This window comes from Ciona robusta, chromosome 3 (genome assembly GCF_009617815.1).
Source record: "Ciona robusta chromosome 3, ASM961781v2".
Taxonomy (NCBI): domain Eukaryota; kingdom Metazoa; phylum Chordata; class Ascidiacea; order Phlebobranchia; family Cionidae; genus Ciona; species Ciona robusta.
Genome location: NC_143237.1, coordinates 11,148,119 through 11,175,396, shown reverse-complemented (window position 1 = coordinate 11,175,396; position 27,278 = coordinate 11,148,119). Strand labels below are relative to the sequence as shown.

Genomic DNA, 27,278 nt, shown 5'->3' with positions numbered 1-27,278 from the left:
TTATAACACGGGTGTTCTCGCGTATGTTATTTCCACGTATGTTATTTTGTGGGTGGTTGTTTTTATGCATGGGTGACAATTTAGACAACCCATTCGTGACCACCGGGTTGGAGCAATTGTCGTTAGGCGTCCAAGGCCACGCGCCCTAATGACATTGAATCATCAGTAAGTCCTTTCAACCACGGCGCCACATAACTACGATTACAGGGTTTACTATGGTAAACACAAATGTTATAAAAGTGGCCTCAGCGGTGAATCGATGATCGCGACCCACTTCCTAACAGTAAATATGCTTTGTGATGTCATATTAGCCGAATTATGAACAATTGAACTTTGTTTTTAAACAATGAAGACCAAAGTTCGCTTCACGCATCATCTACTATGACGTAACAAACCTGAGTTTATCGAACGTCGCGAAGCCAACGTTAATGAACAATGGTTGATTCTCGTAACTTCCGTGGCATTGGAAGGCGAGGTCAATGGATGTTTTGAACATAGGGGAAGCCCCTGTTTTATCCTGTATGACGTCACAATACTAACGAACAACATTGTTCTGGATTGTATGCTGCCCATGATTTCCGTTATAACCCACAAGACGCATTAATTCCCTTATTTATTTTTATATTTCGTGTGTTTATGAAGTATTGACCTTTGTCGCCACCTTCTGTTTGTTATAATAAAGTAGTAGTTCCGCTTGGTGTCGCGCGATTTAATTTTAACCTAAATCTCTCGCGGGTTTATTTACTGTCGATGACATAATTTTGAATGAATGAATGAATGAATGAATGAATGTAACTTACTTTATCCTCGCGTGGCCGGAAAACGACAGTCGTTATCACACGGGTTTAACACCTCGTGCCAGCTTACGAGTTACCATGTATGTTACTTTGTGGCTAATTATTTTTTTTGGATTTTTTCTCATTTTTATGTATTTCTGATAATTTAGACAACCCATTAGTAACCACTGGGTTGGAGCAATTGCCGTTAAGTGTCTTGCCCAAGGACACATACGCCCACAATGGTAGCAGCATCGAGCCTTGAACCCATTACCTCTGAGTTACAAGCAGGCGCGCTAACCACTATACCACGGCGCCGGACATTTTAAACAGGTTTCATATTCACACTTGCTCATGCGACATTGTGCTGGTTCCTTTGAGTTTCTGCATCAATAATTGTGAGAACAAGGTAATATTCTTACGTCACAAACATGATTGTTTACGAACAATAGCTTCATATCGTAAGTAGCGACCGCAACGCGAAGATGTGTCGAATCTAGAATTCGGGAATATTGGAATTTCTATGCTTCGTAGTGACGTAATAATGTTAAGGTATGTTACTATTGTTACAAAATAAACAACGATTGTGACAGAACAAACTAAAGTTTTGAGACGTAACAAAGAATTTGTAACCCCGTTGTGACGTCACACACGAATATGACGAGGGTGCTCAGCGACATCGAACGTGAACCATTGTTGGTTGGACGCGGACGCGATGAAAGAAACAAAGGAATCTACGGTGAGAAAATTAGGGCTTTGTGACGTCATGGTAGCGCGATTTTAGATGTAATTGTTTGTTTTTAATATTTGGCGCTTTTTGAAAACTATTCTGAAGCAAAATCTAGAATAATGACGTAACAATGCTTGGTACAATCCGAAACAAACTTTATATTTATTTGTAGGCAACGGGTTGATTTTAAAGAAAAAAACAAAAAATATGAAAAGTGAGGATCGCGTCAAAGTTGCTGTGAGGGTGCGACCATTTATATCCTTTGTTTGTTTATTATATTATAACTAAAATCTATAAAATGTATATATTTGAGATTCACTTTTGTTACAATGGCTCATGACGTCACAAACCGTCATTATTATTGAATTCCTTACGATTGTTACGTTTATGATAAAATCTTTGTTCAAATATTTTTCCCGCGGTTTCCTCCATAAATTGTTTGTTCTGGACAATGGGCATTGTTTGTCAATAGGTTCATAAATCAATCCTTATTATGACGTCGTAAAACCTATTATTTAACGTGTTTGCCGTTTCGACGTTCTTTAAATAATTAATAGGTCATATTAAGGTCAAACTAATTAAAACAACGAAGAGAGGGGGAATTATCAGCAACTCAATATACAATAGAAATAATATATCAATGCATTGATGGCGCCACCTACGGGTTGCATAGGTTGATGGCGGTAAATGCGGTTAATATATTTAGCGTAAAACCCCATATAACTACACGGGGGGTTGATATCATAAGGTTGTAAAACCATGAACAAATATTCTTTGATCTACTACCATAGAAACATTATATTATTACCAACGTAGAGGTTTATTTATAGAAATCTATGTTTGCATTTGGTCACGTGGCTTGTAAATATTTAGCGTTGTTGTCGATTTCGTTATGACGTAACACACGCGCATGTGACGTGGTGATTGCTATTATTACTCCCAATGTTAAGCTGTATCAATGGCAATCATTATGACGAATCAATTATGATACGTCATAACAAAAATGATGTCATAACTATGACATCATACTGACGTTTGAGAAGCACAAGATGGCGTCAGCTATACACCACGTGACCACATGACGTCGTTGCCTCCCCGCTGTGTCTTTGTTTACGTCACAATGCCAAGTTAACTACCACTGTGACGTAACAGTTGTCTGTTGCATCACAATATCTTGGTCGTTGCAAAAAATTGGAAGATTTTAAAAATGTTAGAAGGAAATGACGTCAGCGGAAGTATAACCGATGTCATGGTTGTGACATCATCATGTCAATTGTTGGCTCCATGTGACGTAACAAGGATACGAAGTCCATCATCATTGATGAAGAACAAACGACCAATTTTTCCGCGAGTTTACGATTACGCGTTTGGTGCGCCAGGTGAGCTTATGTTACGTCATAATAATCAAATTCTTGAACAAATGCAGTTGTTTTTTTTTAAATATTCTCATTAATTAATAATTATTATACTATATAAGATGTCTATGACGATCGCTCAGCCGTTACGTAACCATGGCAACCATTCCAGTTTGTCAACAATAATCACGTGGGTAATTGTTTTGGGAGATACGTAACAAACAACATTCTATAAAGCATTGTGACGTAATAAACAAACACATTTTAGAATAGTTTTTTTAATTCACCAACTGTCAGAACATGAAAGCGCACGGCTTGGAATTCTAAAACCGAGGTGTTTATTACGTCACACAGGTAAATATTGGGTTATTATTGGTAATAATGAACACCGCGTTGTATGAAGTCATAAACGTTGACAGATGTAAGTGGCGAGACGTTTCTTGAGCGGATTAAAAAAAAGATTCATTAAAACAAGAAAAAAATTAAAACGAAATCTTTGATTAAAAATAAATTGAAATATTTTCAGTCAGTCAAACAAACAGAAAGAAAAAAATGTCGGATAATTTAAAAGTTGCTGTGAGATTGAGACCTTTCATATCCTTTGTTATTGTGTTTTGACTTTTGAGGGGTTTGTCTCCATTAAATATAAATTGTTTGGTATTAATTTAATATATTTATAATTTCTTTTATATTTATTCAAACTATTATTGAAATATTTTGTCGCTTAAATTATTTCTGGTTCTTTTGTTAGTCAGCGAAGTTTATTTAAGCGATGACTAAGCAAATATTGACCTGGCAACTTTTGTTTGAATTGAAGTTTTTATTGTGTCTATGTTCAAATATGTGTTTAACATTATCCACTCGTAGCTTATTTACTGGAGATATAATTTTAATTTGGGTCCTACTACAAATATAACTTTGTATTATTTCAACAAATGTGTTGGTGGTGCTTATAAGTATGACAGAAAATGTTTCGTTTACGTTAAGACATCATTAGGGTTTGCTGTTAAACGTCTAAGGCTACATAGGACACCCAATGGTAGCAACAAAATCTGTGTGCTCAGTTTTACACAAGATCTCTTCCACACTTAAAATGTAAATATTTAAAATATCCTACTTTCCGTATACATACCTCACAATGTGTTGATTCTTTAACAATTCTTACAATGAACGAGAGAAATCAAGAAGTTCTCGGCTTATAATAAACATGAATGGGGGAACCACCATCATATCCGACCCCGATGATAAATACCCCGACAAAAAGTTTACATTTGATTTCTCATACTGGTCACATGATGGCTACAGAGAGCGCGACGATGGTTACCTTGAACCTGCTGATCAACGTTATGCAGACCAGGTTATATGATATCTATAGTAAATATTTAATATCTATGGTTAATATATGATATCTATGCTCAATATATGATATCTATGGTTAATATATGATATATATGGTTAATATATGATATCCATGCTCAATATACGATATCTATGGTTAATATACGATATCTATGGTTAATATATGATATCTATGTTTCCAGACGAAAGTATTTGATGATTTAGGACGAGGAGTTTTAGAGAACGCATGGAAAGGTTTCAATTGTTCGTTGTTTGCGTACGGACAAACAGGTTCGGGAAAGTCTTATTCTATGGTTGGCTTCGATTCCAATAAAGGTAAAACCTTTGAAATATTTGGTAAAGTTGTGAAAACATTGTAACTCGCAGGCATCATTCCAATTACTTGCGAGGAACTTTTTAAAGGAATCGCGGAACGAAAACAAACGGATGAAGATGAGAAAGAAGCTGAGTATCAGGTTTGTGATGTCATAACTTGCATTGTGATGTTATAACTTGCATTGTGATGTCATAACTTGCATTGTGATGTTATAACTTGTATTGTGATGTTATAACTTGCATTGTGATGTCATAACTTGCATTGTGATGTCAACAATCCACAGGTTTCGGTTTCAATGCTTGAGATATACAACGAGACTGTGAAGGACCTTCTTAACATTTCCTCGTTTAAAAAAGGTGGACTTAAAGTTAGAGAACACCCACAGAAAGGATTTTATGGTTAGTGGTGTTGCCGTGTATCTAACATGGTCGGTAATATTATTCATGACATCATAGTTGAGCAACTTCAAGTGTCCCCCGTTAGCGACTATGCTGCCATCGAGGGGCGGATAGCTGAGGGAACACGGAATCGAACTCTTGCTGCTACGAACATGAACGCAACAAGTTCACGAGCTCATACAATTGTTGCGATCAACTTTGCACAGAAAGCTATGAATGATGCCGGGAAGAGTATGACAAAAACGTCCATTATTAATTTGGTCGACCTGGCTGGAAGGTGGGGGTTGTTCTGTAATAATATTAACATTTACCCCAGGGTTGGTTGAACAAAACTCTGAGAATCGCAGAAATTGTATGATTGATATTGTTAATAATATTTCTGTGTCCAGTGAGCGAGCGGACAGCACGGGAGCGACGGGCGAGCGATTGAAAGAAGGTTCGATGATCAACAAAAGTTTGCTGTGTCTTGGGAATTGTATTAAAGCATTGGCTGATATACAGGATGGAAAAAACATAACGGTGCCGTTCCGAGATTCGATATTAACAAGGTTGTTGAAAAATGCTCTGGGTGGAAACAGCAAGACTATAATGGTGGGTGTGGGAACATATAAATAATATATATACGTGTATAGCATTAGTGGTTTATATAGTTACTCCAACTTTTCCATAGATAGCTGCATTGAGTCCGGCCGATATCAACTACGAGGAAACGTTATCCACGTTACGGTTCGCTGACCGCGCAAAGTCAATCAAAACGAAGGCGGTCGTCAATGAAAGTCCGACGGATAAATTGATTCGTGAGATGAAGGGAGAGATCAAGCGACTGCAAGGTTGGGTTGGGGTTGTGGGTTGATTGGGTGGGTTGGGATGGGGATTGTTGGCGATTAACCTGTTGTTTAACTCGATGTTTGCGGCAGATTTGTTGAAAAACCAAGATGGCGGCCAAGTAATCATTCAGGGGGTTTCCCCAGAAGAAGTTGAAGAAATGCGAAGATTACAACAAGAGGAGGTACGTGATGTCATAATGATGTCATAATACTTGTGATCTCATAATACTTGTGATGTCATAATAGCTACTAAGAAGCCAGGAGGAAATGGAGCAAATGAAATTGTCATGGCAACAACGACTTGAGGAACAAAGTTTGCAAAACCAACAATTGTTGAGCGAGGAAAGGTCAAAGCAGGTCAATATTTAATTATTAAAAAGTAATTAAAGAAACCATTAGTTTTCACTTAACTACCCAGGAAGCCCGTAAGACGACGCCCCATCTTTGGAACTTGAACGAGGATCCAACTTTAACAGGGATGATTGTCCATCTTACCCCGCCGGGTTCGTCAACGATCGGCAACGCTGAACCTGCGTCTATTGTGTTGAAGGGTGTTAGGTGGGTGGGGTTAGGTGGGTGGGGTTAGGTGGGTGGGGTTAGGTGGCTGGGGTTAGGTGGCTGGGGTTAGGTGGCTGGGGTTAGGTGGCTGGGGTTAGGTGGCTGGGGTTAGGTGGCTGGGGTTAGGTGGCTGGGGTTAGGTGGGTGGGGTTAGGTGGGTGGGGTTAGGTGGGTGGGGTTAGGTTGGTGGGGTTAGGTTGGTGGGGTTAGGTGGGTGGGGTTAGGTTGGTGGGGTTAGGTGGCTGGGGTTAGGTGGCTGGGGTTAGGTTGGTGGGGTTAGGTGGGTGGGGTTAGGTTGGTGGGGTTAGGTGGCTGGGGTTAGGTGGCTGGGGTTAGGGGTTGGTGGGGTTAGGTGGCTGGGGTTAGGTGGCTGGGGTTAGGTGGCTGGGGTTAGGTGGGTGGGGTTAGGTGGGTGGGGTTAGGTTGGTGGGTTAGGTTGGTGGGGTTAGGTGGGTGGGGTTAGGTTGGTGGGGTTAGGTGGGTGGGGTTAGGTGGCTGGGGTTAGTTGGCTGGGGTTAGGTGGCTGGGGTTAGGGGTTGGTGGGGTTAGGTGGCTGGGGTTAGGTGGCTGGGGTTAGGTTGGTGGGGCAGCCATGCTTTTATTCATAGCGTGTTTTGATTGTCCTTTTTGCTGATAATTCCTTTCTTTTTAAAATTATCGTATCAGAAGTAACAAACAATATTCGCACAACCCCCCAGTATATTGAAACAACACGCCACCATCGATAACGACTCCAATAGTTCTATCCATATTTCACCAAGCAACGACACCAGCAAGTTGTTGATCAACGGGAAAGTGATGTCACAGAGGACGGTGTTACATCATAACGACAGGTATTCGTGAGGCGACAAAACCATTTCTGCAAAAATATTGTTGTTTTTAAATTTATTACCCCAATGCCCCCCCCCCCTACAGAGTAATGTTCGGGTCCAATCATTTGTACGTCTTCCACCACCCACAAGACGCAGCTAAACAAGAAAAAGAAGGAAAAGAAATGAAAAAAGTTTCGTTTAACTCAGCGCAAGAAGAAATAGCAAAGAATATTGGCTACGATATGGATAAAGTGGGGAAGTCACGAGGTGGGTTATTATATTGGGGTGGGGCTGATATTTGGGTGGGGTTGATATTGGGGTGGGGCTGATATTCGGGTGGGGTTGATATTTGGGTGGGGCTGATATTGGGGTGGGGTTAATATTTGGGTGGGGCCGATATAGGGTGGGGTTGATATTTGGGGTGAGGCCGATATTGAGGTGGGGCTGATATTCGGGTGAGGCCGATATTGAGGTGGGGCTGATATTTGGGGTGAGGCCGATATTGAGGTGGGGCTGATATTTGGGGTGGGGTTGATATTGGGGTGGGGCTGATATTTGGGGTGGGGTTGATATTGGGGTGGGGCTGATATTGGGTGGGGTTGATATTGGGGTAGGGCTGATATTTGGGTGGGGTTGATATTTGGGGTGGGGTTGATATTGGGGTGGGGCTGATATTCCGGTGGGGCCGATATACGGGTGGGGTTGATATTCGGGTGGAGCTGATATTCGGGTGGGGCCGATATTGGGGTGGGGCAGATATTCGGGTGGGGTTGGGTGAATTTATATCTTCGTTAACCAATTTGATGACATTGTAATCGAACACAATAGTCATGTAACGCATCGCTGGTTTCGTGGTTTTTGATATTCGCATTTTTACAATGATTTGATGATTGTTGCCGATTTTATATTATTTTTATTAGACGACATCCAGCTTCAGGAGGATTTATTGTCAATAATGCCGATGGTGAACGAGGCGAACGCGATGGCTGAGGAACTCGATCAAAAGATGATGTTCGAGATCGCTCTGATAAGTCCGCAAGTACGTGGGCTCAAAGATGGAAGAACGGAGGTGGGTGCTGTGTATTGGGGCTACTTTGGGTGGGTACTGTGTATTGGGGCTACTTTGGGTGGGTACTGTGTATTGGGGCTATTTTGGGTGGGTACTGTGTATTGGGGCTACTTTAGTTAAGGATGATTTTGGGGCTACTTTGGGTGGGTGCTGTGTATTGGGGCTACTTTGGGTGGGTACTGTTTATTGGGGCTACTTTGGGTGGGTACTGTGTATTGGGGCTACTTTAGTTAACAATGATTCAATTTCCTGGTAGGTATGAACAAGTACTTTAGTAGTTTAATTATATTCGACTTTGAATTAATTTGAATTAATTTTAATAATCCAATCTCCCTCAGGTTTGCATCAAAGCCAAGAACTTATTAACGGACAACGAGTATATGTGGAGTCGTCCCAACTTTGTTGATCGTAAATATGAGATGCAGGACATGTATCAGAGGTTTGTTGAGGAGGATGATGGGTGGGAGCGATGTGAGGTGAGGGATATTGACAATCGTTACACCTAAGGGCTGTGGAAAAGTTAACGGTTAACTTTGTTAGGATTACACTTATCGGTTAACCGGTTAACACTGAACGGTTAAAGAAAAAATAGGAAAATTCACAACCCTAGTTACACCCATACACATACGCGATGTTTCGTTACAGAACGGGAATCCATTCCAAGAGGAAGGCAATGATGATGTCACAATAGGATCAAGTTATCTTTATTTGCAAAGTTTAGCGTTTCTGGTAACATCATATTAATAAACATAGATATCATATTAATGAACATAGATGTCATATTAACCCCTACCACTAGATGGACATGGAGGACAACGTAGCGATCCGTGGTTACCGCGGCAACGAGCTCGGACTTCTCAGCGTTGAAGCTCAACCTTGCTCACAAGATGGTTGCCCTCTAGTGGACGAGTGCGTCGAAGACCCTGATGAACTAGTCGGGCAAAATCTACAATTTAAAATAAAAATAAAGAAAGCTCTCGATTTACCGGAAAAATATGAATCGGTGAGTATTATGACATCACACACCTACTATGACATCACACACCATCTATGACATCACAGATATGGTGCCGTTATAAATTCCTCCTGGACAACGACTGGAACGATAGTGACATCACACAAGGAACGATAAATTCAGATTTCAACTTCGAAAAAACTTTCAAGGCATTTCCTGTCACTAAACAAGTATATTATTCTTTGTTTGTTTATTATAATATTATTCTTTGTTTGTTTTTTAAAACTTTATTCTTTGTTTGTTTATTAAAATATTATTCTGTGTTTGTTTATTAAAATATGTTAACTGTTTAGTTGCTCGATGAGTTTGAAAACACTCCCGTCATCATTCAATTGAAGGGAAAACAAAAAGTTGAGGTAAATGTTTAATTTTGAAACAATAACCGACCAATCAGATAACCCCCCCGCGTCATGTGACCACAGGTTCCAGATTCAAAGTCGGGGAAATCAACGAAGGAGTTGTTGTCGATGGAGAAGAATGTTTTGAAATATAACCCCGCACCCAAACCACCAAACAAACAAACTTCACTGAAACGAAGGGATTCCGAGATGAGACATCTGCATACAACTGTAGCTGCAACACAGGAAGCTCATAGACAGGTGGGGGAGGGGGTTCGTTGCTGATGTAATGGATGCTTAATGATAATTGTTCCAACCCAGTGGGCACTAATGGGTTGCCCAAATTATCAGCCATACAGAAAAACAATCACCCACAAAGTTACATACGAGGTAACTTGTAAGCGGGCACGAGGTGTATGAAACAGAACACCCATGTTATAATGACTGTCGTTGCCCTGCCATGCGAGGATAAATAAGTTACATACATGGTAACTCGTAAACGGGCACGAGGTGTATGGAACATAACACCCGTGTTATAATGACTGTCGTTGCCCCGCCATGCAAGGATAAACAAGTTACATACATGGTAACTTGTAAGCAGGCATGAGGTGTATGAAACAGAACACCCATGTTATAACAACTGTCGTTGCCCTGCCATGCGAGGATAAATAAGTTACATACATGGTAACTCGTAAACGGGCACGAGGTGTATGGAACATAACACCCGTGTTATAATGACTGTCGTTGCCCCGCCATGCAAGGATAAACAAGTTACATACATGGTAACTTATAAGCAGGTACGAGGTGTATGAAACAGAACCCCCGTGTTATAATGACTGTCGTTGCCCGCCATGCGAGGATAAATAAGTTACATACACAGTTACTCATAAGCGGGCACGAGGTGTATGAAACAGAACCCCCGTGTTATAATGAATGTCGTTGCCCCGCCATGCGAGGATAAAAAAGTTACATACGTGGTAACTTGTAAGCGGACACGAGGTGTATGGAACACCCGTGATATAACGACTGTCTTTACCCCGCCATGCGAGGATAAATAAGTTACATACGTGGTAACTTGTAAGCGAGCACGAGGTGTATGAAACAGAACACCCGTGCTATAATGACTGTCGTTGCCCCGCCATGCGAAGATAAATAAGTTACATACGTGGTAACTTGTAAGCAGGTACGAGGTGTATGGAACAAAACACCCGTGTTATAATGAATGAAGTTAAATCAACCTTGTGTTCAAAGCTCAACAAGGAAAACGAGGAATTGAAACAATCGATCGTCGCGAAAGAACAAAAGATGAAAGAATTGAAATCTAAATTGGTAACAATGATCGTTATGAGGTCATAAACGTAACAATAACTTTAATTATTTTAGGAATTAATTGAAAAACTCGTTCAAGAAACGAAGAAAAAAGGGGAGCGAACAATATTGGTAATCATGTTATGTTATCTTTATAGCTGGTAATGATTGAGTATATTTACAGACGAGAAAGTTAGACAAGTGTTTATGTTAAGGTGAGGATAAACATGGGGTGTGGGGGGTTTATGAAGGTGTGGGGGGTTTATTGGGGTGTGGGGGTTTATGGGGGTGTGGGGGGTTTATAGGGGTGTGGGGGGTTTATGGAGGTGTGGGGGTTTATGGGGGTGTGGGGGGTTTATGGGGGTGTGGGGGGTTCATGGGGGTGTGGGGGGTTTATGAAGGTGTGGGGGGTTTATGAAGGTGTGGGAGGTTTATGGAGGTGTGGGGGGTTTATGTGGGTGTGGGGGATTTATGGGGATGTGGGGGGTTTATAGGGGGTGTGGGGGGTTTATGGGGGTGTGGGGGGTTTATAGGGGTATGGGGGGTTTATGGGGGTGTGGGGGGTTTATAGGGGGTGTGGGGGTTTATAGGGGGTGTGGGGGGTTTATGGGGGTGTGGGGGTTTATAGGGGTGTGTGCTTGTATATATTAATTGTAAAATATCCTCCAGGTTGATCAAGTTGATCATATTTTAAAGTTTGGCGAAAATCTTTCAACAAAAAAACTGAAAGAAATAAAAAAAAGGTTTGAAACAAAAGAAATTTTGCAGGATGATAAACACGAGGGAAAACCAAAGTCGGGCGTTTGTGTTTTGTTGTAGAGATTTTGTTTGTTTTTTATGTTAAATTTTGTTTTAAATGAAATCTTTTATTTTAAGTTCATTTTATTTTAACAATTGATAAGTTTTGTTTAATTAACATTTTATGCAACAACAATAAAGTTAAGTATTAGTTTGTACATGACCTTTATTTGATCCCTCCATTATTATGTAACAATGCCTTATCATTGTGTAGCAAGTATTTGTTTGTTTTTTTTGGAAAATTAAATTTTACAAATAAAATTCTTCCAAAGTAAATGTTATTTTGTTTAAACAATGGCTACTGTTACATCATGAAGTTAATGATTTATGATGTCACAGTCATGACAATCGTTCCTAATTACTTCATTACAGCTCAGCAATTAAGTGGCTTGGTGCAACTTACGGTTCCAATAATATTGAAACAAGCGGGTCTAGCAGTCAAGACTTTTACTGAAGTAGTTTTAACTGGTAGCGTGTTTTAACGACTGTCGTTTTATTGTTACTTTATCCTCGCAGGGCAACGACATTCGTTATACCACAGGTGTTCTGTTTCGTACACCTCGTGCCAGCTGGGGTAAAATGATGAGTTTAGCGAAACAATAATTTAACAATCTTCTCATACCAGTTAAGTGGAAGAATTTTAAAATAAATGTTTTTGACAATTTTATAAAAAATGTCGGACAACCTAAAAGTGGCTGTGAGGGTTCGGCCATTTATATCCTTTGTGTTGTAAACAATGCATTGATTGTTTAAACAATGAAGCGATTATATTAGTTTGTTACATCATAATTATCATAAATTCCCCAATATTTCCTTAACCACCGAGCTACAGGTCACATGAGACACCTAGTGGTCTCATAATAAACATGAATGGGGGAACCACCATCATATCCGACCCCGATGATAAATACCCCGACAAAAAGTTTACATTTGATTTCTCATACTGGTCACATGATGGCTACAGAGAGCGCGACGATGGTTACCTTGAACCTGCTGATCAACGTTATGCTGACCAGGTTATACGATATCTATAGTTAATATATGATATCTATGGTTAATATATGATATCTATGGTTAATATATGATATCCATAGTTAATATATGATATCTATGGTTAATATATGATATCTATGGTTAATATATGATATCTATGGTAATATATGATATCTATGGTTAATATATGATATCTATGGTTAATATATGATATCTATGGTTAATATATGATATCCATGCTTAATATACGATATCTATGGTTAATATATGATATCTATGTTTACAGACGAAAGTATTTGATGATTTAGGACGAGGAGTTTTAGAGAACGCATGGAAAGGTTTCAATTGTTCGTTGTTTGCATACGGACAAACAGGTTCGGGAAAGTCTTATTCTATGGTTGGCTTCGATTCCAATAAAGGTAAAACCTTTGAAATATTCAAACATACCAAGTTTAACCGGAAACCCCAGGAATTGTCCCGAGGGTTTGTGAAGAATTATTTCGAGGAATCTCGAAACATAGTGGGGGGGATGTTGAGTTTCAGGTTTGTGATGTCATAACATTAATGATGTCATAACATTGATGACATCACAGGTATCCGTAGCGATGATCGAGGTTTACAATGACGTGGTCAAGGATTTGTTGAGCAAGCGTGTGGCGACACCTGGTGTTGGGTTGAAAGTTCGACAAGCCCCTAAGAAAGGTTTCGTCGGTAAATATGATGTCTATGTTGGTTATATTGGATACCTATGTTATTATATATGATTTCTATTTAAGTGGTTGGTTTGGAATCGATTCCCGTTCAAACATCGGATGAAATTAACTTCCACATCGGGGTCGGAAACAAACGACGAACGATCGTTGCCACGAGGATGAACGACACGAGTTCAAGGGGACACACCATGTTTGTCATCAAGTTTGTACAAGTTAGCGGGGGGCAAACCGTGGAATCGGAGATTAATCTCGTCGATCTCGCTGGAAGGTGGGGGGGGGTTGCATAATTGTTTGTTGTGGGAGGACCTTGGGTTTGGGAAGCACCAAGTGTTCAACAACCGAAAAATAAACAATAAATGTTATTTCTATTGTCTAGTGAACGAGCGAAGAGAGTTGGGGGGGTCAGGAGGTCGATTGAAAGAAGGTTCGATGATCAACAAAAGTTTGCTGTGTCTTGGTAATTGTATCAAAGCTATCGTGAACGGGGATTCCCACATTCCATACCGAGACTCAGTGTTGACCAAGTTGTTAAAGAAAGCTTTGGGCGGGAACAGTAAGTCGGTGATGGTACGTTGAATAAACGATTGAAACCCAAACATTATTTCATCACAAACGTTGTAGATCGCCGCCATCAGTCCGGCAGCGATCGATTACGAGGAAACTTTATCGACGTTAAGGTTCGCCGATCGTGCAAAACAAATTAAGACAAAGGCCGTTGTAAACGAAAATGAGCAAGGTCGAATGATTCAGATGTACGAAGAGGAAATACAAAAGTTACGACGTTAGTTGTCGCATGCAGGGGTATTATTACAAATAGCTCTTCTGGTAGAAACAGTCATTTTATTTTATCAACGTTTCGTATCATTTAGTCACATAATGTTGATTGTTACATCACATAATGTTGATTGTTACATCACATAATGTTAATTGTTACGTCACATAATGTTGATTGTTACATCACATGATGTTGATTGTTACGTCACATAATGTTAATTGTTACATCACATGATGTTGATTGTTACGTCACATAATGTTGATTGTTACGTCATATAATGTTGATTGTTACATCACATGATGTTGATTGTTACGTCACATAATGTTGATTGTTACGTCATATAATGTTGATTGTTACATCACATGATGTTGATTGTTACGTCATATAATGTTGATTGTTACATCACATGATGTTGATTGTTACGTCACATAATGTTGATTGTTACGTCACATAATGTTGATTGTTACGTCACATAATGTTGATTGTTACGTCACATAATGTTGATTGTTACGTCACATAATGTTGATTGTTACATCACATAATGTTGATTGTTACGTCACATAATGTTGATTGTTACGTCACAGAGCAAATAGCGGGCAACCCCCCAACCAAAGGTTGGGTCTCGATGGAAGAAGTTGAGAAGATAAGACGAGAATTTGAGGATCGGGTGCGAGTGTTGGAGGATCAGTTAGAAGATAAAACATGGAAGGAGAAGATGGAGGAACAACGGTTGGAAACAATGAGACAAATTGAAGAAGAAAATCTTCAAAAAGTAAAATTGAATGTTTTGTTTGTGACAATCGTGTTCTGTTCCACACACCTCGTGTTTCAAGCGCGGCAAACATGAAACATATTTTGTTTCAACAGGAGAAAGCGACGAACACCCCGCACCTGTGGAACTTGAATATTGACCAAGTTCTGTGCAGGGTCAAAATTTATTTCACGAACCCCGGAACCTCGGTGGTGGGCGGGGAGGAGACAGCAAATATTAGGCTGGATGGGGTGAGGTGGGTTGTGGGTGTGATGGATGTTCGTGTCTTTCAATTTAAACAAAATATTTTCAGCGGTGAAATTGCTGAAATTAAAAACGAAGAAAACGATCGGATTTATATTTTGCCGATAAGTGAAATATATGATGTTCGTGTTAACGGGATTGTTGTCCACCGGGAGGCTGAGATGCGGCACAACGACAGGTGGGAGGATTTACATTATGACATCATAATCATGGTTATTGTTGTAGAATTTTACTCGGAACGAACAACTTATTTGTGTTCGCTCATCCACGAGATTTGAAATCAAAGAAAGAAAAAGGAATTAAAATAAACAAAGTAACTTTTGAGGCGGCGGAAGCAGAGATACGTCAACACACAGAAGGTATTGTTTGGTAACAATGGGTGACAATGACCAATTGTTTGTTCCAGAACTTGAAGAAGATTTTACGACATTTGTTTGGAGGGTGGATGAAGATGGGGTGAGTTGGTGGTTCTACTTTTAAAGATAATTAATATGCTAAAATACATTTTCTTTATAAATCTTAATTAAATTTCGATACCACTCGGTAGTAAGTTTATTCATGATTTGAACGACAGAATCAAGACAATGGAAGTGAGTTGGAGCAGTTTGACGTCAAGTGTCGAGAATTACTGGACAAATTAGAATCTGTAAGTTTACATACATTTGCATGTGGTTGTTAAAAACAAGTTTTGTAGGAAAATCAAAAGCTGAAGAAACTTGTTAAGGATGGGGAGGGGCAGGTCGGTGCTCGGAAAAAGAATAAAAAAATAAACAAGGTAAAAATATTTAGAATTCCCTTATTTGGTCATTATGTTTATTGTTAGTTACAAGAGCAAATAATCGCGATGCAACGGTTGAAATGTTCGGAGAAGAAGTTTGGAAATCTTCGTTTGGTTGAAGAAAAATGTTTAGAGATATGTGAGGAAATACCTTCGGTGAGAAACTTAAGATTTGTGTTTTATTTGTAAGTAACAGATGTTTACAGTTCAAGAAAGAAAGTGAAATAATTGAAGTTGAAAAGCAAGAAGATTTTCAAGATCAAGAAAATGTTTCGAACTTTCCGCAAACCCCCGACCAGGTGTGCCAACATAACTTGCTTTGTTTCAAACAATGTTTGTCATCATGATGCTTATGAAGTAACAATTGGTAATCATGACATCATAATCACAGATTCCCAGCCAAGTTGAAGCAAAATCGGAGAAAAAATCAAAGTTTTGTATTTTATTTTAAATTATTATTTTTGAAATAATGTGTTTTATTTATTTAAATTAATTATATTTTTTTTGTCAAACTATTTCTAAAATAAATGAAACATAGAAACTAAAGAAATTTATTTCAAACGAAGAACAAAGACACGATTGTGATGTCATAATGAACTTAATCATATGGAACATAGAAGGTCATCGGACGTCAAAATAAAGTCCTTGCAACATTCATCATAATTAATTCTAACCTAATCACCCATTGTTGTTGCAACATTTATCATAATTAATTCTAACCTAATCACCCATTGTTGTTGCAACATTTATCATAATTAATTCTAACCTAATCACCCATTGTTGTTGCAACACCTGCATCGTATTCTGTGGAATATTAAAGTTAGTTATTTTTACTTAAACAAACAAACCCCCACCTGATATTTGAGTTTCAAGTTTATAAATTTCCCGAAACACATTTTCCACCTCAATCCTCATGTTTACGGATGGCTGAGCGACCAACATCGCAAGCATCTCATCTCTGGTGGAAAGTAAGTTGATGTATATTTACAATAGGGGAAGAAATCCTCTGTTTCATGATCTTAAACCACCCAAGAGATATTTCTAAAATTACTTTGCAACAGAAACATATTTGTTCTAAATAAACAACAAATAAAACTTTTCCACCTTTTCTTTATCAGTTCTTCATGAGCTTCATGTAACAAATGTTTGGGTAGAGTTGAAATGTTTTCCTCCCCACCAAATATTCCATGAACAGGGGTTAGAGTGACATCGTGTGGCTCATTTGGGGGCGAACTTTGATTCGATGTTTCTGTGGAAATTAAACATCTTGTTGTATGCAAATTAACCCGGGGAAACCCCACCTGTCACATGATCCATCTCCGTGGCAACGATTGATGACTCAGCAGTTTCCGTCATAATTGATGAGTCATAGTTGATATTGTGATTAGTCATAAATGACCCTGTGTTTAACAAACACCCATTGTTACTTTAATAGAAATTTTCCCAAACTTTACATATTTTTTCATAAGCATTAGATCGCGGTCACATTAAAACCTACCCTGGTCTTCCGTAATTGGTTGGTTTGTGGGCGTCGCATATGGTTGGTATGGGGGCGGGGCATCGAGGATAACACTGCCCTCCAATGGTGGCTGATGTGCAACACCAAGTGGTAACATCGATTGTATCTGGAACGACAAAGTTTCGTAACACACGAACAATATGTGGCATGCTTGTTAATTGGGGTGACATTGTTAAATACATTTACACTCATAGTTGTCAAACATAGGAAACTTCATTGATTAATGTGGTGAATGCAATATACTTTGGCTCCGCTTGTTTGTATAGACACCTAACAGCAGGGTAAAATCTGGGGTGACATTGTTAAAATGCAGTTACACTCATAGTTGTCAAACATAGGGAATCTCATTGATTAATGTGGTGAATGCAATATACTTTGGTTCTGCTTGTTTGTATAGACACCTAACAGCAGGGTAAAATCTTGGGTGACATTAAACCGTTAGCCCCACCTGCCGATTCTCCACAACAAGTCTTGTGCGTTCAAGTTCGTGGCTCGACGCAAAGTCGCAAACCAACGTCGCAAATTGTTGATCGGCCAACACATCATTGATGTAAACATCGATTGTATCGTGAGTTGTGTCGCATATAAGCAGTGACATTACGTTATGAGTGTCCACACCTGGAAGTTTGTGGTTGTAAGTTAACATGAAAGAGTATATAACACCCCACTCACCTGTGACTTTAGCAACAAGTGGTTTGTTACGACACAGATCCAACATTACGCGTCTCGAATCCAACGACCAACTGCCGAGGTTATAAGGCTGCACATGGGACAACCTTGATCGAATCATTTGCGCGGGAAGGTTAAGAAACTTCTCTTTCAACAAAAACAACGAACGAACATTGACAGAAGCGATGTCACCGTAATCAACGAACAATATCTCAACAAACCCACAATCCTGGTTATGACATCATAATGATCATGTGTATGACATCACAACCCTGCTTATGACATCATAATATAATACATTACCAATGGTTCTTTTGTAATTAACGCTCTATTCCAATTCTTGTCTTGAATCGACACAGTGACACAAACTTGTCCGACGCTGATTAAATCGCTCGGCATTCTATGATGGATGGGGGTTTATTAAGGTAGCGACGAACCATAAAATATATTTTCCTCTGTTACTAACATACCCCAAATAAAACCACGGCAAGCACGTCTAATGTTATTCCCCGTGCCACAGCATCGCATCGCAGTCGTGTATTTTCGCATCATTTTTTTTATCCTTGTGTGCTTACGAGTTACCACACTTTTCAACTTTGTGTATGTTATTTGTTTTTAATATGGCTGATAATTTAGACAACCCATTAGTGACCACTGGGTTGCAGCAAATATCCATAAGTTTCTTCCCCACATATACCAACCTATACGCAGCAGCTTCATTACTGCAATAGAATTCTTCCAAATCATCCATCAATTCATCCAAAGCCACCGTCGTGTCCTCCCCGATCAACTGAACCATGAACGCACCCGGAGTTACGACGTGCGACACAAATATGTCAATGTAATCGTCCGATGGTGCGGGAACATCTAGTGTTCGGTAACACACTCCTCCTCCAACCGCGTCTATTGGGGATCCTTGTTTAGGGGAAGCACCCATGCTATGATCGTGGGGAAGCACCATGCATCGACCTGTAAAGGTTAAACTAACGGCAAGGTTGTGGGGCAAGCGATCGTGTCACCAACAAGGGTGACATCTTATGTTTCAACATCCCAGTTTTAAGCCTGCTGTTATAGAGTTTTCAAACAATCCATGTGCAAAATATCCAATTACAACAATATTCACCATCTTTCTCACAAAGTTTCACAACATCCAATGCTTTACACAGTAATGTCTCCACATTGATGTAAACCCCCCCGACCGGCAACGAGGAGTTAAAGGTCATTTGGTAAAGATCGTTCAAACATTCAATAACAATGCCGTCGTTGAAGCGTGACATCAGTTGTTTCAACTTTATCTTGACATCTGTTAGGTCGGTGGCCGGAGGTTTGGGGGGGTTCGCTGCAAAAAGAACAATAAATATAAACTAGAATTATATTCTTAAAACTAAAATCAACACAAGCGGGCCAACCTTACACAAATGTAGGAATGTCATCGGTTAAACACATGTTTGGTTACTGGTCTGTCACTCTTTTATTGCAAACATGTTTGTACCAAATTTTACTGTTTAATGATTTTTAAATTGGTTAAATTTAAAAACAATTCATGTTTATGTTGATGCTGCCGGCTATATTAAAGGAATGTAAAAGACCATATAAAACATTTCATATATCGATGTTTCGTCTGCTACCAGGGGAGATACCATGCGTGTCCTTGGTAAAGAAACTTAACTTTGATGATGCGTCGCCATGTGGCAGACAAAACATTACTCGCTTTATCTAAAGCACCAAGTAATATAACGAACCACGTACTTTGATTTGGGCTTCTTATATTAAAGAACCAATCCCCTGAAGGCAGCGGGCGATACATTGATACCTTGTTACCAAGTGTTGACATGAACTCAATAATACTGAAGTATCCGTAATTCTTAAGTTCAAGGGGTTTGTTATATTTCTGTTCATAAAGCGATGAAATATTTAGAGACCACGTCCCGTTTGGTCGCCCCGACAACAGTTGAAGTAATTCCCGTTGAAGTATCTGACACGCTGGTGAATACTCTTGTTTGAAAATGTTGTTCACTTCTTGCTTGGGACCCGTGTTCACTTTCTTTGCAGCCAAATGGTTTTTAACTATTTTTTCCGTTTCTTTGTTCAAACTTTTTTCCTCAATAGCTTTGTCTTCCTTTTTTTTCTCAGTTGTTACTTCCTTCTCTAAACAATCTTTATTTTCAGCGTTATTATTTTTATCGCCGTTTACCTTGGTTTGTGTAAGATATTTAGCGGGGTAAACATAGAGATTCTGGCCCGCCCTGTTCGTGCGACCAAATTCAAGACGAACGATATCCGGCATCGCAAGCAACAGGTCACGGTGGTTTTCGAACCCGTGCCCGTTGATGTGAAGTTTCGCTCCGTTTACTTTAGAGTAAATTTCTGGCAAAATTGAAATCGAAAATCCGTTCGGAAAAGTTTTAATAACTTTGAAGAGATTGTTTCGAATGAAAGCAGGAACATATAGTGTTGGAGGTTTCTTGATTCGGGGGGAGCGTTTGGGTTCCAGCTGCCCCTCAAGTGAGTTGTATGTTTTCGGTTTTCTTTGTTTTGTAATCATTTTCTTGATATGTTCGGTTTTATCATCCGCGATTCCATGTATGATGACATGAGGCCCGTCATACACAAACACCAACGTATCACGCAAAGATTTCAAGAAGTCGCGACTTGTCATGAAATGAAACTTCTTATACGGCAAAACCTCGCCAGCCATTTGTTTATAATCTCGTTCCAACTGCGTCGGGGTCAAACCTGGGTGACATTGGGGTTGTTTATATTTGATGTCTATTTGTTGATGTTTGGTTGCGTAACATAATTAATTTTATTATAAATCATTGTTTATATTTTGAATACGATAGCGAAGATCAAATTAAGTAAAACAACGAAGAGAAGTAGCAGCAAAACGACGGTCGTTAAACATGCTATGCGTAAAAAAATGTAAAAATGTCAAATAAAGCATGGCTGTCAACTTAACGTACAACAAATTCATTGAAACAAACTGAGATGGAATTGGGAGGGAGTTAGTTGTTATAGGGGTATGGTTAAGGGTTAGCAAATAAGGTGGGAGGGGATTCTTCACTAGCCCCGTATTTATTTTTAAGCATCCAGATTGTCCCTAATTACGCTGCATATATTAATATATACTTTACCGCATGATGCTGAAAGCAGTAAACTTCGAAGGACTTTCTTTACTTTATTTTTCTCTGCCAATAATTCCGACATCTTGTATTTAGAACCACGTGACGATAAATACAAACCTCGCGCCAAACGACAGAAGCGTCAAATATTGCGGCGTAAATTTCTGCGATATATTACTTACATTCTATGTAACGCAAATTTTCACGATTAACAAGCCACAAACTTTTTTAACACAATTTATTCCTCCCCGAAAACAAAGTACCACGAAATAAACTTTATTCAATATAATTTCCTAAATGTGTAAAATAAACGCTTCAATACTTTAACAATGTAAACCCTAATAAACAATATTTGCATAATTTTTAAATTTAAGTTAAGCACAAACATAATTTAATTATGAATTGCACAAATTCATTATTTCATCGCAACAATACAACTGGTGCTTAAAGTTGGGATTGCCCGGATTTCATCGCAGTTCCCAAGTTTTCCGCAATTTTGTCCAAAAACTCGTAAGTGTTGAGATAATCCGATCTCGTTACCCTTGATATAAAAGTGGTTTCGATGAACATAGTTACTTATTTATCTTCGCATGACGGGGCAACAATAGTCGTTATACTGTGGGTGTTCTGTTTTATACACCTCATGCCAGCTTACCAATTACCACGTATGTAACTTTGTGGGTGATTGTTTTTATATATGGCTGATAATTTGGACAACCCATTAGTGACCACTGGGTAGGAGTAATTGCAGGAGCAGCATATACAACACCACACCCCCACACCCCCCTAGAACAACCACACCCCCAAACCCCCACTCACCCCGGCAACCCTTTAATACAGATAGCAAGGTCCTTAGTCATTGAACCAGACTCGATGGTTTCAATACAAACCCTTTCAAGGGTGTTCGCAAATCGATCGAGTTCCGTGTTTGAATCCAGCTTGGCTCGATGCAGAAGGCCACGTGTCCATGCGAATATAGAAGCTGGGAAGATATATGTGATTAGTGGTTGATTTCACAGGATTGTGTTTCTAACTATCCCAGCTGCCCCTGTGGTTTAAACACAAATAGGACAATAAAAAATAATGAAAACTTGTCCCATCTTCCCCCGCCCTACTAAACAAAAGTTGGTTGCCACGCCCCCTAACACACCCCCAACCCACCAATCGGATTGGTCGACGTCTCCAACCCTTTCTGATGTTGCCGATAATGCCGCGTCACCGTTCCATGAGCGGCTTCTGCTTCAACTGTCTTGCCGTCGGGACACACGAGGACGCTAGTCATCATGCCCAACGAGCCGTAACCTGTAATGTTTGTCATGTGACACAATCCAACCAATCACAGTCACGATAAATGTAACTGCAACAAAATTCTTGAAAACATTGTAACCTCCCCACCCACCTTGTGCCACGGAGTCTGACTGAACATCTCCATCATAATTCTTGCACGCCCAAACGAACCCTCCCTCGGACTTCATGGCATATGCCACCATATCATCAATCAATCGATGTTCGTACCAGATGCCGTTTCCCTCATATTGGGGCTTGTACTCGCTGTAATATAAAGTTAATGTTTCATCCACAAGTTCTTCACGATACACGTGATGATAAAATAGAAAATACAAAACATAGAAATTGTTTAACTCAAGCAACAAGATGTGGAAATTCCACCAACACCGCAAACCAACCATGAGGTTGAGTCGTGTTAAATATCAAAGGTCATGTGTGATTATGATGTCACAAGGAGTATATGTGACATACAAAACAAATATTTAAACGAATGATTTTTAACTTTTGACCCCAATATTTATGAATGGAGGATTAAGCAAGGTTGTTTTAACATAAATATAACATAAGTACACACGATAATAGATGTTAAATATCACCAACCTTTCGTAGACCTCTTGAAAAATATCTTTGAACCTCCCGTCGTATTTCTTGAGTATCGTGTTCTTAGTGCTGAGGTATAGCGGCCACTTCTTCTGCAACGCAAACTTAAGACACGAATGAGCGAAGTCACGGATCGATTTATCTGTGTTGTACATGGCCATGGCAACCCCACCTCCATCTGTGGATGATAGGGGTGTTATGATGTAATAATGGGGTGTTATGAATCATGTAATAATAGGGTGTTATGATGTAATAATGGGGTGTTATGATGTAATAATAGGGTGTTATGATGTAATAATGGGGTTTCTCCTGCACTCAGTGCACGTCTCTTTAGCCTCTAAACCACACAATAGAATTCGAGTTTCGATGTTGTTACCATTGTGAACATTAGTGTTCTTACACTTATCGTTAATTACTTCAACCCAGTGGTCACTAATGGGTTGTCTAAATTGTCAGCCATACAGTAATACAATCACCCACAAAGTCACATACGTAGTAACAAACCCACCTTTAAAATCAAATACTTTAAACTCCTGGGGCGAGCCGTTAGTTGGGGTGAACTTAATGACTACTTCCCCTTCCCCTGGAACCACAAAGTCCGTAGCTTTGTACTGTAGGTGGATGGTGAAATATTAATAGACTACTTAAATAAAATTGTTTATTGTACCATCTAGGTTATTTATTATTAATTATATTATGAGGTTTGTGCAGCGTCACATACACTGGAGCAACAACTAGACTTAAGTGACCTTGAGTAACTAAACCCAAGGACACGGAGTTGCAGGCAGCCAACTTTATCATGGAATGTTTAACACAGCGCACGCGGCAAACCACCCACCTGGTCCCCATGCGCATGTCGGCCGATAACAATCGGTTTCTTCCATGTCGTCACAAGGCGAGGGATATTCTTACAAATGATTGCTTCACGAAATACAGTTCCGCCCAAAATGTTTCTAGAGGATTAAAAATGTCGTTACTTATCTTTAACCACAACAACTTTAGAGGTGTCTGGGATGGATGACATTATATGTTTATCACCCCAGTTTCATGCAACAACTGGCTTTTACCCTGCTGTTAGGTGTCTATACAAACAAGCAGAGCCAAAGTATATTGTATTCACCACATTAATCAACGAGGTTCCCTATGTTTGACAACTATGAGTGTAACTGTATTTTAACAATGTCACCCCAGATTTTACCCTGCTGTTAGGTGTCTATTCAAACAAGCAGAGCAAAAGTGTATTGCATTCACCACATTAATCAATACAATACTAGGCACCTAATGGTCCCGTTAGGTGACTTCCACATTTTCTTTAAATTAAACTCGACAACCCGATTTTCATCAGGTGTGATCGTCGCACACTTGATACCGACGTTAAACTTCTTGATCGCTTCCGCTGCTTCAACTGTCACTTTATCCTCGGTGGCGTCGCGATTCTCAACAGAAAGATCAAAACTAACGAAGTGTTTGAATGTAAGTGAATGCAACTGTATAAACATATGTAACTTGTTTATCCTCGCATGGCGGGGCAACAACAGTCGTTATAACACAGGTGTTCTGTTTCATACACCTCGTGCCCGCTTACAAGTTACCACATATGTAACTTAGTGCAAAATAAACAACCACCCCACCCCCAACAACTCACCATTTCACCTCAAGATCAACATAGGGAAAAATCAACTTTTCTTTGATAAGTTCCCAAATGATCCGAGTCATCTCATCTCCTTTCAACTCAACAACATTTCCACCGATAATTTTCGACATTTTAACTGATTATTTATTCTTAACCTAACACAAAACAAGATGGGAATAATATTCACTAAAACTTAAACCAAACGCTCGTTAAACAACAAACACGCATGCGAAATATGACATTATTAATTTCAGAGTTTGAACCCAATATTCCCTGCCATTGTTACATCACAATCAAACAATGATGTTGGGAAGTCTAGAATGAGCAATGTCACAATCCAAACAATATGTTTGCTTTGAATCAACACAACGTCTTTTTTCCTTATGAAGTCTCAGCTTCTACCAAGTCAGTCCCACCAACTTGAACAATCTCCAGCTCGGGACTGTCGGGTCCGCTCTGCTCGTGGATGATTTCTTCAATGTTCGGATCCATGTCGTGGCCCACATTATGCCTAACCTGCCCAACTTGCCCGACTGGCCCAACTTGCCCCGCCTGCTCTACATGTTCCAAACCATGCTCCAGATGCTCCACACTTTGCTCCTCCTTCTCACCAATCTCCTGCATCATCTGTTCCTCCATGTTGGTAACCATGGAAACCGGGACAACGGAGTGTGTGAGAATATGCCGTCTCAGATCCCCTGGTCCAATGAACCCTTTGTTGCAGTATTGACATCTATGTTTATAATCCTTGGTGTGTTGGCTGATCACATGTTGCCGTAGATTTCCGACGTGCGTGAACGCACCGTGACAATAGTCACACTTGAACGGCTTCTCGCCAGTGTGGAGCCGTTGGTGGGTGACACAGTGTCCGTGTTGTACGAAGGTTTTCTCACAGAAGTTACATTTATATGGCCGTTCACCTGTGTGGGTTCGCATGTGTGTACGAAGGTTACTTGCGTGCCCGAATGAATATCCGCACTCCTTGCAAGTGTAAGGTTTAATATTCTGGTGTTTCATAGCAATGTGTGCAAGAAGTGTGCCGTGTGCTTTGAATCTACCATCGCAAATCCCACAAATATAAGGTTTCTCATCAGAGTGTGTTCGCATATGCTGCACAACACCAGCCTTTTGATTGAAAGCTTTCCCGCAAATTTGGCATTGAAACGGTTTCTCTTTCGTATGAACCCTCAGATGTTGTTCGACTGATGGTTTCGTTTTATTTGAATAATTACAAACTGGGCAATGAAACTTTCCATCTCTAAACTTGACGGGATGAACCTCCTTCACGTGTTGAACAAACCTTGCATGGGATTCGAACGCGAGCGAACAAATAAAACATTGTTTCATCTTTACCGAGGTGAGTCGTCCATGTTGTTTGAACGCTTCCTCGAAACTGACCCCCTCCAACTTGATCTCCCCTCCATCATCATCTTGTAAAACTTCCTCAAGGAATATTTGGTCATCGTCGTAACTGCCATCATTAACATCAATCACAATCGTCGTTGCTTTGTCGCCGATCATTACCAAAGTTTCCTCCAAATCTTGAACACTCGGTGTCGCTTCATCATCAGCCATTTTCAATCTGTTGAAAATATTTATGAGAAGATAAAAGTTTAGGTGACGGTGTACAATTCTACCACGGCAACACAAACAGGTTCGAGAACCGATGTTAAAGTTGAACAAGAATATTGTGGTTTTTTATATAGGTTTGCTGGAAAAGTTGACTAATATTTAATCCATAAATTGTAGGATTTTAATTTCTATAATTAACCATTACCAAGGTTCTTCTAATGCAACATATTGTGCAATAAATTAAATAAACAATAAAGCAGTTGTGGTGCAACAGTAAGAATATGCGCCGGTGTGGTGTGAAAATAAAATGTTTGAAATCAATTACCTTAAAAAAAATAAACGCAAACGTAGATGTCACGTGTTTCATTTAATATTTTAAATATTTTTGTTCATTAATTTTAAAGTCCTCTAACATAGTTGATTTAATTAATTTCAACAAATAAACATTAAAAGTTACGTTTTTTTGTTTTAATTTTCCAACAAACGCAATTTTAACGTTAACATAGAAATTTATGATTCCAGTAGAAATAAAATATCGCATAACAGGTTAAACATGGATACATCATATTTAAACATCACATAGACAATCATATAACCACCACAGACATAGTTTTTATCAAAACTTACCTTGTAAACGTAAACTAAAACACTTTTAGGATCAGTTTACTGAAACAAAAATGGCGGCTTGGACAAAACGACGGTTTGCCTTGAAAGAATTTCGATGACGTTTCAGTGCTTCCAGATACTTTTTTCATAATTTTCCCGCCTATTTTTGCAAATTAAAAGTGTTCGCACATATTTATAATTTCAAAAAAAATATTAAAAAACTTTTTTTAGATTCATCTCCAAACATTAACTGTACGTAGAAACGGATTGCCAAACCAAACGAAAGTAGCAATTTAGTGGTTTAAATATGAACTTTTTATCAAGTTACACCACGGTT

General features: G+C 39.4%; 5 protein-coding genes across 11 annotated transcripts; 2 read left to right on the top strand and 3 right to left on the bottom strand.

Moving 5' to 3' along the window:
- Positions 1-1,213: 1,213 nt before the first annotated feature.
- Positions 1,214-11,935, top strand: LOC149739400 (kinesin-like protein KIF28). Of its 5 annotated transcripts, XM_089875790.1 has the most exons (25): positions 1,840-2,885; positions 3,388-3,456; positions 4,028-4,218; positions 4,403-4,535; positions 4,587-4,675; positions 4,820-4,934; positions 4,992-5,211; positions 5,324-5,525; positions 5,605-5,764; positions 5,852-5,943; positions 6,008-6,118; positions 6,180-6,319; positions 7,018-7,152; positions 7,235-7,398; positions 8,052-8,200; positions 8,539-8,676; positions 8,846-8,929; positions 9,000-9,203; positions 9,263-9,385; positions 9,509-9,571; positions 9,638-9,814; positions 10,805-10,882; positions 10,937-10,993; positions 11,046-11,076; positions 11,531-11,669. In XM_089875790.1, the coding sequence occupies exons 1-24, from the start codon at positions 2,714-2,716 to the stop codon at positions 11,073-11,075; spliced, it is 3,096 nt and encodes a 1,031-aa protein (XP_089731916.1). In that variant the 5' UTR covers positions 1,840-2,713; the 3' UTR covers position 11,076; positions 11,531-11,669. The 5 variants fall into 5 exon arrangements, with proteins under 5 accessions (XP_089731913.1, XP_089731915.1, XP_089731912.1 ...); XM_089875787.1 differs by lacking the exons at positions 1,840-2,885; positions 3,388-3,456; positions 11,046-11,076 and adding exons at positions 1,214-1,515; positions 1,679-1,762 and having other exon boundaries at positions 11,531-11,935; XM_089875789.1 differs by lacking the exon at positions 11,046-11,076 and having other exon boundaries at positions 1,838-2,885; positions 11,630-11,935.
- Positions 11,936-12,091: 156 nt separating this feature from the next.
- On the top strand, positions 12,092-17,032 carry LOC149739399 (kinesin-like protein KIF28). Its single transcript, XM_089875802.1, is given in 18 exon segments — positions 12,092-12,675; positions 12,939-13,071; positions 13,122-13,195; positions 13,246-13,363; positions 13,429-13,633; positions 13,742-13,754; positions 13,756-13,932; positions 13,987-14,146; positions 14,725-14,912; positions 15,008-15,147; positions 15,205-15,333; positions 15,381-15,514; positions 15,562-15,611; positions 15,730-15,801; positions 15,850-15,930; positions 15,979-16,089; positions 16,140-16,232; positions 16,325-17,032. Coding segments are annotated over 18 exon segments (2,088 nt in total). The 5' UTR covers positions 12,092-12,525; the 3' UTR covers positions 16,385-17,032.
- On the bottom strand, positions 16,471-21,384 carry LOC149739398 (tudor domain-containing protein 5-like). Of its 2 annotated transcripts, XM_089875792.1 has the most exons (13): positions 21,256-21,384; positions 19,871-20,857; positions 19,245-19,460; positions 18,823-19,090; positions 18,425-18,521; positions 18,125-18,350; positions 17,901-18,070; positions 17,432-17,558; positions 17,235-17,333; positions 17,038-17,182; positions 16,788-16,891; positions 16,700-16,737; positions 16,471-16,607 (listed from the first exon to the last, which is right to left on the bottom strand). In XM_089875792.1, the coding sequence occupies exons 1-12, from the start codon at positions 21,326-21,328 to the stop codon at positions 16,700-16,702; spliced, it is 2,550 nt and encodes an 849-aa protein (XP_089731918.1). In that variant the 5' UTR covers positions 21,329-21,384; the 3' UTR covers positions 16,471-16,607. The 2 variants fall into 2 exon arrangements, with proteins under 2 accessions (XP_089731918.1, XP_089731919.1); XM_089875793.1 differs by having other exon boundaries at positions 16,700-16,891.
- A 119-nt stretch (positions 21,385-21,503) lies between these two features.
- On the bottom strand, positions 21,504-24,920 carry LOC149739397 (isocitrate dehydrogenase [NADP] cytoplasmic-like). Its single transcript, XM_089875819.1, has 9 exons — positions 24,776-24,920; positions 24,409-24,585; positions 23,969-24,083; positions 23,639-23,741; positions 23,131-23,308; positions 22,643-22,794; positions 22,405-22,545; positions 22,063-22,225; positions 21,504-21,784 (listed from the first exon to the last, which is right to left on the bottom strand). The coding sequence occupies exons 1-9, from the start codon at positions 24,892-24,894 to the stop codon at positions 21,688-21,690; spliced, it is 1,245 nt and encodes a 414-aa protein (XP_089731945.1). The 5' UTR covers positions 24,895-24,920; the 3' UTR covers positions 21,504-21,687.
- Positions 24,919-27,128, bottom strand: LOC149739396 (uncharacterized). 2 transcript variants are annotated; one of them, XM_089875820.1, is made up of 2 exons: positions 26,963-27,128; positions 24,919-26,345 (listed from the first exon to the last, which is right to left on the bottom strand). In XM_089875820.1, the coding sequence occupies exon 2, from the start codon at positions 26,336-26,338 to the stop codon at positions 25,145-25,147; it is 1,194 nt and encodes a 397-aa protein (XP_089731946.1). In that variant the 5' UTR covers positions 26,339-26,345; positions 26,963-27,128; the 3' UTR covers positions 24,919-25,144. The 2 variants fall into 2 exon arrangements, with proteins under 2 accessions (XP_089731946.1, XP_089731947.1); XM_089875821.1 differs by lacking the exon at positions 26,963-27,128 and adding an exon at positions 26,661-26,840.
- Between the last annotated feature and the right edge of the window lie 150 nt (positions 27,129-27,278).

Coding starts and splice junctions, on each gene's coding strand:
- LOC149739400 (XM_089875786.1), top strand. CDS start 2,714: ATGTTAGAAGGAAATGACGTCAGCGGAAGTATAACCGATGTCATGGTT. Junction 4,219..4,402: donor ATCAACGTTATGCAGACCAG/GTTATATGATAT, acceptor CTATGTTTCCAG/ACGAAAGTATTTGATGATTT. Junction 9,386..9,508: donor CATTTCCTGTCACTAAACAA/GTATATTATTCT, acceptor TTAACTGTTTAG/TTGCTCGATGAGTTTGAAAA.
- LOC149739398 (XM_089875792.1), bottom strand. CDS start 21,328: ATGTCGGAATTATTGGCAGAGAAAAATAAAGTAAAGAAAGTCCTTCGA. Junction 18,071..18,124: donor ACTTGTTGCTAAAGTCACAG/GTGAGTGGGGTG, acceptor ACAAACTTCCAG/GTGTGGACACTCATAACGTA. Junction 17,183..17,234: donor GGAGATGGATCATGTGACAG/GTGGGGTTTCCC, acceptor TAATTTCCACAG/AAACATCGAATCAAAGTTCG.
- LOC149739397 (XM_089875819.1), bottom strand. CDS start 24,894: ATGTCGAAAATTATCGGTGGAAATGTTGTTGAGTTGAAAGGAGATGAG. Junction 22,226..22,404: donor GACGTCGACCAATCCGATTG/GTGGGTTGGGGG, acceptor ATATCTTCCCAG/CTTCTATATTCGCATGGACA. Junction 21,785..22,062: donor TGTATTAAAGGGTTGCCGGG/GTGAGTGGGGGT, acceptor TTTTATATCAAG/GGTAACGAGATCGGATTATC.
- LOC149739396 (XM_089875820.1), bottom strand. CDS start 26,338: ATGGCTGATGATGAAGCGACACCGAGTGTTCAAGATTTGGAGGAAACT.